Source organism: Pelecanus crispus, chromosome 1 (assembly GCF_030463565.1).
Source record: "Pelecanus crispus isolate bPelCri1 chromosome 1, bPelCri1.pri, whole genome shotgun sequence".
In the NCBI taxonomy this organism is placed as follows: domain Eukaryota; kingdom Metazoa; phylum Chordata; class Aves; order Pelecaniformes; family Pelecanidae; genus Pelecanus; species Pelecanus crispus.
In genome coordinates this window covers 7,448,962-7,460,014 of record NC_134643.1, presented here as the reverse complement: position 1 = coordinate 7,460,014, position 11,053 = coordinate 7,448,962, and the positions used below count along the sequence as shown (strand labels likewise).

Sequence of the window (11,053 nt, the reverse complement as noted above, 5' to 3'; positions counted from 1 at the left end):
GGCCGCCGCGCTGCCGCCCGCCAACCGCCGGCCCCGCCGCCGCCACCGCCCCCGCGCCGGGTGGGGCCGCCGCCGCCTCCCGCCCCGCCCCGCGCCCGCAGCCCTGAGGCGGCCTCGGCGGCCGCGCCTGCGGCCTCTGAATCTGCGTGTGCGGCCCGGCCCCGTGCCCCTCTCGGCGACTTCGGGAGTACGTGCCGGTGTCCGGGTGCTCCCCATTAACGGGCTGCCCACATCGCCTCTTCAGCAGCCTCTCCTGACACGTATCGAAGCTTAATCTTGCATATACGGCATGCTGGGTTGTGGTTAGACTGGGCAAAGGCATAGTAACCTCACCACCTCTGGAAAACCTACCAAAAAAACCACATGAGTTCTAGAGAAGCAAAGTTTTAACAAAACCTAAAAGCTTCATCTAAAGTTTTCAGGTGCCTGCAAACCATTTCCAAGCACAGGAAGGCCAAGAAAGCCATCAGGAGTAGCTGGCATGGACACATGAAGGACAGGAAAGTCACCAGGAGCAGCCAGCATGGCTTCACCATGCTTGGCCGGCTTGATAAACTTCCAGAACAAAGCGACTGGCCGGGTAGGTGAGGGGAGAGCGGGGGACGTTGTCTTTAGACTTTAGTCTAGTCTACCCTTGATTGGCTTAGAGTAGACTCAGTAGTGTAGGTTAATGGTTGGACCGGATGATCTTAAAGGTCTTTTCCAAGCTAAACGATTCTATGATTCTATGATTCAGTAAAGCCATTGACCCTGTCTGCCATAAGATCCTCGCAGACGAGCTGCCGCCGAGCTGCCTGAGCAGACAGTGAGGTGCGCTTAAAACTGGCTGAATGGCCGGGTCCAGGGGGGTGGCGATCAGCGGCACAAAGTCTAGTTGGAGGCTGGTAACTAGCGGTGTACCCCAAGGGTCTGTGGAGGGTCCCGTCCTGTTTAACATCTTCATTAACAATCTGGATGATGGGGCAGGGTGTACCCTCAGAAAGTTTGCAGATGAAACGAAACGGGGAGGAGTGGTTGATGCACGAGGGGGTCGTGCCGCCATCCAGAGGGACCTCGACAAGCTGAAGAAATGGGCTGATGGGAACTTCATGGAGTTCAACAAGGAGAGGTGCAAAGTCCTGCACCCAGGGAGGAACAACCCCTGCGTCAGTACATGCTGGGGGCCGCCCAGCTGGAAAGCAGCTTGGCAGAGAAGGACCTGGGGCTCCTGGCAGACACCAAGTTGAACAGGAGCCAGCAATGTGCCCTTGCAGCAAAGAAGGCGAATGGTATCCTGGGCTGCATGACATAAAGTATTGCCAGCAGGTCCCCTCTGCTCAGCACTGCTGAGGCCACACCTGTCCAGTTCTGGGCTCCTCAGTACAAGACAGACATGGACATACTGGAGAGAATCCAACGAAGGGCCACGAAGATGATGAAGGGACTGGAGCACCTCACATATGAAGAAAGGCTGAGAGAGCTGGGACCGTTCAGCCTGGAGAAGAGAAGGCTCAGGGGGATCTTATCAATGGACATAAGTACCTGAAGGGAGGGTGCAAAGAGGACAGAGCCAGGCTCTTTTCAGTGGTGCCCAGTGACAGCACCAGAGGCAAGGGGTACAAACTGAAACATGGGAGGCTCCGTCTGAACATCAGGAAACATCTTTTTACTGTGAGGGTGACCGAGCACTGGCACAGGTTACCCAGGGCGGTTGTGGAGTCTCTGTCCTTGGAGATACTCAAAAGCCATCCAGACAACTGACTCTAGGTAGCCCTGGTTGAGCAGGGAGAGGAGGACCAGATGATCTCCAGAGCTCCCTTCCAACCTCAACCATTCTGTGACTCTGCAAACTTTGTGAATGCAGGCCTGGGAGGCAGGAGGGGTACCGGCAAGTTACCTTCCCACAGGCTTGGTTGCGCCCATGAATCTACTTTGTAGATTGCCTTCACAACGGGGAAATCAAAGAGTATTTTTTCCTTCAAATCAGACTGTGGTCATGTGCTTTTGGAACAGGTGGAACTGGATTTGGCAACTGAATCAGTTATGACACCACAGTTGGCCTGGGATTTTATGATATTCATAGTTCTTGGAGAAGGGCCACTTGTGTTCCTTCAGGCCTGTATGGTTGGTTTTATGCAGATTTATAACAGCCAATTTGGGAGAAAAATAAAAGTGAATTACCTTTAAAGCTGCAAAGAAGACAAAAGGACACAGCTATAGTAGGACAGTTGACGTGGCCAACAGAGTAAAGCACAGCAGAAATGTGGCTTTGAATATTGATTTTTTCAATGTATATTAGAACAAGGGAACCTTGAAAATAATGCTCTAACATTACATGATTTTGTGGAGTTGACAGTAAAGAGGCAGAAAAGGTTGATATAGTTAAATATTTCTATTCTGTGCTTGGGGAAAAAGACAAATGTTGCAGGCAGATCGCATGATGATGAAATACGTTTCCACAGTTCTTAAGCAAATATCAGTCAAATAGCAGATATCAATGTGGTTTTGCTTTAAAGCAGATGAGAGTTAGCTGAATATTTCCCAATTAGCACTGACAGGAATAGGTTTGAACATTGAAAATCTGCCAAAGTTGAAGAGGACTAAATGAGATGGTTCAGTCACACAGTGTGGATCACGGAGAAGTAATGGAATACTTGTATATATGGGTTCACTTACTGGTGTAATCAAGTCTAAGCATGGGTTTATGGAATATATATCTTGTCAAGTCAACTTGCTGGTTTTTTTCTGTGATTCAAAATTCAGTTATTAAAGATTTAAAGTACTTTGCAGACTTTTGCCAGCGTGATCATCTTGCATAGGACATGATTACACATGGCAAAAGCCTTGCCGTAACTATGTCTAGGTCAATAAAAGGTTTTGTTGACTTTGGGTCATGTCTAAAGGTGAGAAAGTGGTACGTATGCCAGCCGAATCCCAGCTGCTAAGGGCATATGCTCTGGCTCTGCAAGGGGACTCTCCTGGCCTGACTCTTCTGGCACGGAGAGCCTGTCCTAGAGAAGACTGCTGTGTGAGGTTGATTCAGTACTACCTGATGTTCTGGCTAAGAAAACTAGAAATGCTTCAAAATCAAGGTTGTATACACTAAATAGTGTACAGATAACTACATAGCAGATCTGAACCTACAATATTTTAAATAAAAAATTGTCGTGGTTTAGCCCCAGCCAGCAACTAAGCACCACGCAGCTGCTCACTCACTCCCCCTACCCCGATGGGATGGGGGAGAGAATTGGAGGAGTAAGAGTGAGAAACACTCCTGGGTTGAGATAAGAACAGTTTAATAATTGATACAAAGTAAAATAGTAATGATAATAATAACAATATAATAATGATAATAATGATAATAATGATATACAAAGCAAGTGATGCACAATGCAATTGCTCACCACCCGCCGACCGATACCCAGACAGTTCCCGAGCAGCGATCGCTGCTCCCCAGCCAACTCCCCCCAGTTTCTATACTGAGCATGATGTCATATGGTATGGAATAGCCCTTTGGTCAGTTGGGATCAACTGTTCTGGCTGTGCCCCCTCCCAGTTTCTTGTGCACCTGGCAGAGCATGGGAAACTGAAAAGTCCTTGACTGGCATAAGCAGTACTCAGCAACAACTAAACCATCAGCGTGTTATCAACATTCTTCTCCTACTAAATCCAAAACACAGCTGTATGCCAGCTACTAGGAAGAAAACTAACTGTATCCCAGCCGAAACCAGGACAAAAATCACCACCAGCTGGGAGCATTTCTAAAGGGATTGTAGTCCTTGCCACTTTACTAGTTATATCAACCTGAAAAAGCTTCCCACAAGTAGGTCCTGACAAGGTTTGTCAGCTGGAGGTATGTGTGGTGAAGAGAGGTTATCTTGGATCTGAGTGTCAAGATGGACTGGACATAAGCAAATGTGGTTTATTTTAACAGGATGAGACACAAGCTTGTACACCTTGAAAGACTATATGCACTAAATGTAGCTCCTTTCTAAGAAACAGTGAGTATAAATGATCTCCAAAAATCACGGGAATAAAACAGATGGGTCTAAAAAAGTTATGTGGGTATAGTCTCACTTGGCAAAAAAGATCATTTTCTGGATTTGGCTACAAGGAAATACTGAGTACACCTACAGATTCTACATTAGGCCAGTATTTGGCACAACTGTGATTCCTCCCTGAATACTGTGTGCATGTTTGGTGCCAGTAATTGAGGAAACATACTGAAAAAGTTGGGAAGAAAAGCTTCAGGAATTAAAAAAATTGGAAGACGTGATTTATATCTGAGACTCGGGAAATGAGATCTACCTGGTTTTCTTTTTGGTAAGTTAGTAGGAAAACTTAATCAGTATGTACACAAATGAAGCAGGTACTTTATAAGGAAAAGCTTTCCAAGCTATCAGACGAAGGTAAACCAAGATTTATTTGCATGGTCTTTACAAAAGACAGTTCCAACATAGTTGTAGCTGTGTGGGAATGTGATATAAATACAGAAGGAGCTTTTGTTTCCTTTCAAAATTGTAGCAATAGTGTATTTTATTCATGTTAGAAAAGGCAGCAATATCATGCTTGAAAATAAGCCAACATTTCTTGACGTAATTCCACTGAAACTGATACTGAAGTCTAATGTAACGCCGAGTCTGCCTTTTCAAACCCGTCCAAAAAAAGAGTAATTCAAAGGCATCTACTGACAGGCTACAGGATCGGAGCCGTTGGAAAATGAAGTGCCAACACTAACGTGGAGTTACCCTCCCCATTTAATCCCTTTTTTTTTGTCTGTTTAGCACGTGGATCTTCTCCATTCTGGTGAATCAGTTTAATCTTAAAGTGGTGACTCAAGATATTTTGGCAAGTAAATGAAATCCTTGTGTAGCAGGGACACTTGAATGATCTGTGTAAATAACAAGCATGACTTTGTCCTTTCAAACTTTTCCAGAAAGAGGTTTTTAGATGTGTCTGCAAAATGAGCAATGAAGCTAAACAACAGGGAGGAGAGCTCTTTAAAAAAACAACCTGTCTAGACCTGTGTGAGTTGGCAGAGGATACCTAAAACTCTGCATCAGTAAACAGAGTCTTGTATTTGGGCCGACTCTTGCCTCTGAATAAAAGGTGGCTTTAACAGCTGAATAATCTCATTATGCACATCCAGGCCGGCGCCTGCTGTCATGGTCAAACATTTGTGTGTGCTCGTTGTAAGTCTGGAGGGGTGTAAACGCTTTCCCATACTTAAGAAAAAGCTTCTGTCAGAATCTGGATTCTAAGTTTAAAATAAATACCAGATTCACGCTCTACAATTAGAGATCGTGCCAGCTTTTCCCAGCTTGGGCGACTTCGGAGTTGCCCAAGAGCCGACACCGTGCCCAGACGCGCAGAGCGTGAGCGTTTCAAATAAATTGGGAAGTTTTGTGCAACTAACTCTACCGTTGTAAAATGCCTTCGGGTGTCCAGGCAGGAATACTGACAGGGCGGGAGGACGAAGTGGAGACACCACATTTTGACTACAAAACACAACTGGCGACATCCATTACATCATCGATTATGCGGTAACTTGGTATTACGCCACTGTTATTCCTAGTATTTTATCGCGGTGACAGCTGAAGAGATCGGGCAGAGCCGTGCCGGGTGCCCACCTCCGAAAGGCCACCCTTGACGTGACGACCAGCGTGACGCGAGGTGACGCCTCACGACCAAAGACACGTCACGGCAGTGACGTCACGCGGGGCGACAAGGCGAATCGTGCGCTGGGGCCAGCGAGGAAGCGCCATTCGGGGCCCGTCCCCCCCGCCCCGCTGTGAGGGACGGCGCCGCCGAGCCCCCCCCTCCCCCCCGCCCCGGTACTTCCGCCCCCGCAGCCGCCCGGTAACCCGAGCAGGGCCGCCCGCCGCCAGGACCCCGCCCGGGGCTGCCCGCCGCGCTGCCTGACCCCCGCCCGTCGGCAAGCGCCGCTCTCCCGCCCGGCCGGAGCCGCGGCGGCGGCGCGGGTCGTCGGTGCCGCCCTTCCTTGCGCGCCCGGGCGTCGCGGGGCGGGAGTCGCGGTGCCGGCCGGGGCGGTGCTGTCGGTCAGGCGGCGCGGCGGGCGGCCCGGCAGGCAGCGCGGCGGGCGTCGTGAGGGGAGAAGAGCGAGGGGGCCTCGCGCGCTGGGGAGGGGGCCGCGGCGGGCGGAGGAGCCGGCGCTCCCCGGGAGGCCGGGCCCATGTCCGCACCGGGCGGAGGTAGCGGGCCCGAGGCGGGGGGCGGCGGGGGCACCGGCCGCTGGGGGAGGGCGGGGGCGGCCAGGAGGGTGGGGCGGCGCCGTGGCGTGCGGGGGAGAGGGCCCGGGGGCAGGCGGGGGGAGGGCGCGGGGGCCTGTCGGAGGCGGCGGCCGTGAGGCGGCGCGGGGCGAGGGCTCCTCGGGGCTGAGGCGTCCCGGGGCAGAGGGGGCCGCGGGGGTGAGGAGAAGGGAGGGCCGGGGTGAGGGTGCCTGCGGGGAGGCGGTGGCAGGGAGCGGGGCAGGTCGCCGGCTTTCCCAGGCTTGCGGTGCGAGCGGGGAAGGCAGAGCCCGGGAAGGCGGCTGGGGTGCCGGGGAGCTGCCGACGTGGATCGGCATGTGTAGGGGCGTCCTGGGGGAAGCGAGGAGGGTTGTTGGCTAAGAGGTCTTTGGTCCGCATGTATCTAGTCACTTGTCTGCAGGCCTCTTCCTCCCCCCCCCCCAGTGAAAAGCGTGTTCCTGCAGATTGACAACAAAACACTTTCTCCGGGACCTATGGAATCGAAAGTAAAACTGCCCGGCTGGCCAGGCAGGCCTGCCTTCCTTGTCAGTGTGTAGGGGGGGCTTCTTTCTCCACACTGTAATCTCCTGTGTCTCATCGTTCAAACCTTGTGGCTAAAGTTGTTTTCTTCTGATTGACCACGGTATTTTTCTTGTGTTCCTTCCCTTGCTTTAAGAGAAACCTTAATTGCATTTCAAGTCTTGAAACTTTTAATTTTCTAGTGGCGTGATTTCTAGCGATGAAGGAGTTTGTTGCTCTGTGAGGTTTTTCAGCAGGTAAAGAAGTGGGACGTCTTGCCTACGTTCTTTATCTACCTTATCTCTTTTGTGATAGAGTAGCTGCATAAAGGATTGTTTATGTGATCAATTTAATTTCCAGTAGCAGTAAAAAAGAATGTGAAAAATCTCAGTATTCTTAGTTTAATAAAGCCCCATTTCTTCCCTCCACAATTGTGTTTGCAAGGATTGAGATTCTCGTTCATGGTACTGCAGTCTGTGACAATTGAGTGTTTTTATTGGTTTGAGAGGATTCAAGCATATCAGACCAAGGTGTTGATGTTTATCCTTTTATTCTGAATGGTGACTAGATTAACGGTGCTGAATAGCTTTTATGAATCTTTGGTTTCCTTGAGAGTAAGCACATGGATGCTTTTTCTTAAATGTTGCCTGTGCATTTCAAGACCTATTTCTTAAGTTTCAGAGCCTACAGTATTGTGAACCCAATCCCATCAGTTTTTCAAATTTTGAGATTGGTATGAAAAAAACCTGAGTAGAAACTTGGGTACAATAAAAAATTTCTTAACTAAGATAGAGTTAAGGCAGGTCAAATAGTGAAAAATTAAGAGAAAGAGTTTTCTCTGGAAAAATAGCGTCTGTAAGTGATAAAATTAAGAAGATAGAGTGTTAAAGCATCTAAATGTCACTACAGAAATGGGCTGCCAAGAGTCCAAAAGCAAATGGAACACTTGTCTTGTATCTGTCTTCTCCATCCTTTCTAACTTTCAGCTGTGAGCGCCAGTTCTTCCTATGTATTGGCTTATGAAGTTCCTGTCATTATCTTGCCTTTTCATCAGTACATTCACATAAACATTAGGTTTTAAATAGAAGTTCTCTTAATGATTAAGTTCTCTTGATGTTTCCTTACCATTCCCTTCATCTGGACCAAACTGTGTATCTCCAGTTTCATTTCCTATGGAAGTGAGAGCCAGGCAAACCTGCTGCCTGTATGCTTCCATTTTTCTCTGCTTCCCACAACTTTTCACCCTTTCTGCCAGTTTCAATCAAACTAGGCAGATATTTTGAAGGTATAAACTTCCTACAGATCTTGTGATAACTGGCAGCTAAGGAAAAGTAACAGGGTCTAAATTAACATTCTTGCTGAGGAAAGGGCTATAGGATACACTCAGCGGACAGTTCTGTTTTGTCTGTGCTGTTAGCTGACACTCGTGTACTGATCAGTGAATCAGCCTGCATATAGCTTGGAGGCAGCAACCGCACCGACTGCTTCCTGCCATCAGTGGTTGGTAGACGTAAATGAGCTGGCAGTACGGTCGGAAGAGTTTGTGAGATAAGGAGCTATATACATAGCAGGTAGTGAGGAGTACTATACATATTCTGTGATACAGGGCAGAAATCTGTTATAAACGAGATTGCTGGGGTTTTCTTGATCACCAGTTTTCATGGGGAAAAAGCGGATAATACTGCCTCGTTGTCGAAATCACAATGCACCCGGTTATGCTCCGTCCCTTTTATTTTTATCCCATCTATTTTGTTTTTATACAAGCAATGTCAGATACATCTTTAAAGCAGAATTCTGAGTTCCTAAAATTAGTAAGAGTTTGAGTAGTGTAATGATTCTGGTAAGTGACCATGTTGTTAGAAGTTATGTGTAGCTGGATATTTTGTTTTGTTTTTTCCCCAATTGTAACTGAATTACCCTACTAACAACAGGTGAGGGACAAAGGTAAAAGCCAGAGTATTGGAATTGTGGCATGTCTTTCCAGCATTTCTTTAATCAAACCACCCTTTTTTTCCCCTAATATTTTCTTTTTAAGCTTAGCTCCCAATTCACTATCTTTCAGAATCTGACACTTTTTTTTAATTAATGTGTTACTCTATTTTTTTGTTTAATAGACTTCATGATGAAAAACATTTTAATACAGTTATTGGAGAGTCTCATGCAATGTTCTAATGGACCTGATCTTACTAGTAAGCTATTACAGTGATGTTTAAATGCTAAAAGCTTCCCTTTCAAACCCCTTTTGTTAAAAATGGTGGGAGAGAGAGTTTAGCTGTCTCAAACTGATGGAATTTCCAACGTGGATTCGTAGTGAGGAAAGATTAATAAACTGATATTGTTGAATTTGAAACAGAACATGTAGTGGATTTGCATCTCCCAGATGGATCTGTGAGGAACCCACTTAACTGGCCTACAATACAAAGATGGAAAAATTAGTTCAGACCTTTAATATGAAGGGGTTTGGGGGGCTGCTTAGTTGCTTGGGTATTGTTGATTACCCCCTCCCCACCCCCTGCCTTGGTTAAGTACTGATTTAATAATAGGACTGTTTTAAGATGATGTAGGTTAGTGTTTTCCAAATCCAAGTAGCTCTGAGATGTTGAGCTGCGAAACCTTTTAGTTGTAGACATGCATAGGGGAGCCAAATTTGCTAGTACTTGTTTAAGTGATGCTGATTTGATTGGTCTCGCTTACATAAATCAGTGTCAGAAACATTTCTTCATTGGTGCTGTTGCCAGTTGCTGTCAAAGAGGCCAAGTCCTGAATAGGCTGTCCATCGGTGAGTTGTCTCTGCCCATATCTGAATATACTGTGAATTTTTGCAGACTATTTTTTCTTCAGAAGACCTGGACAAGCATCTTAAAAATTTTAACATGGTGTTCCATGTGGGATAGTCAGTATGTGAATCTGTTGTCTTATTGTTTGGGAAGTGGGAGAGGGAATGTGGAATATGTAGTCAGAAATAGAGGTTTTCTTTAGTGTGATGTCTTATTTATAGATATCTTTCAAAATAGTTAAAAATAATACTAGAAGCACTCTACATTAGATTGGAATGCAAGTGTTCCATTATGCATTTTGTTGAGTAGTTGCAGGAAATATGTGAATCTAGCATATTTTCATCATACAGTCTGAGTGAAATGTCAGAAAGGCAAAAGTAAGGGTGGTAATAGGGAATCAAACTGGTGTTACTAATAAAAAACAAGTGGTGGTTCTTTAGGAGATGTCACATGCAATCGTGTCCCATCAGTCCTGCCCTGTATGAATTTACGTTGAAGCACGTGAACATATGAAAATTACTTTTTGTTTTAAGAAATTAATTTAGCCTGAAGTAAATAAGGCTTAGGTGGTTCTAATTGCCTCTTTCAGTCCTGTCTGGCCCTGTCTGCTCATGGACATGAGTTGGCAGAATGCCCTTGCATTAAGGCCAGCTGCATTCTAGACTGTAGTAACAAGTTACCCAGCAGGTTGAGGAAGGTGAGCCTTCCCCTCTGTTTGGTACTTACAAGACCACATCTGGACACCACATCCAGTTGTGGATTCTGTGTTCCAAGAAAGGCATTGATATGCTGGAGCAAGTCTACTGGAGGGCCACCAAGATCATTAGGCGGCTGGAAGACAGGATACCCGAAGAGGGACTGAGAGAACTGGGTTGCTTCTACTGTAAGAAGAGAAGAGGAAGTCTTATTACTGTCTACAACAACCTAATGGGAGAGTATAGAGAAGATGGAGCTGGGTTCTTCTCAAAGCTGTACAGGGATAGGATGAGGAGAAATGGACACAAGATAGGGCATAGGAAATTCCAAGATGATATTAGGAAAAGCTTTTCACAGTGTGGTTATTTAGGTACTGGAACAGAGGCCCAGAGGGGGCCGTTGCATCTCCATCCTTGGAGATACTCAAAACTTAGCTAGCCAGGTCCCTGATCTGATTTGACCTGCTTTGAGCAAGGGAGCGAACTAGGTGACTTCCAGAGTTTCCTTCCAATCTAAATTATTCTCTGATTCTATCCTTTTTTGTTCCGTATTTGTTATCTTTTGGATCTTTAGCCAAATGAAACTAAAGCTTGAAGGGCTGGAAACCCCAAAGATGCTAAAGCTCCTACTAGTCCCAAGAAAAACATTGGTTGAGTAGAAAGAGATACAAATTGAAGCCTTTGATAGCTCTTGATAATTGTGGCCTTTCTGCTATCATTTCCATTTGTTCTGCTGGCAGGGAGGTTTATGCATAAATCTTAACCAGCACAGCATGCTTTTCCAGCTGGTGCTTGTGCTATACGGAAGAGTGCTAGAGATGACTGGGGAAATTTT

The 11,053-nt window shown here is 46.7% G+C and overlaps 1 protein-coding gene across 1 annotated transcript in view; it reads left to right on the top strand.

Annotated features, from left to right (window-relative positions):
• The first annotated feature begins 6,617 nt into the window (after positions 1-6,617).
• UPF2 (UPF2 regulator of nonsense mediated mRNA decay) overlaps positions 6,618-11,053 on the top strand; it is a 67,057-nt gene continuing 62,621 nt past the window's right edge. The window contains exon 1 of the mRNA XM_075707729.1: positions 6,618-6,733. Within this exon, the coding sequence (XP_075563844.1) occupies positions 6,722-6,733 (12 nt within the window). The 5' untranslated portion in view covers positions 6,618-6,721. The remainder of the gene's footprint in view (positions 6,734-11,053) is intronic.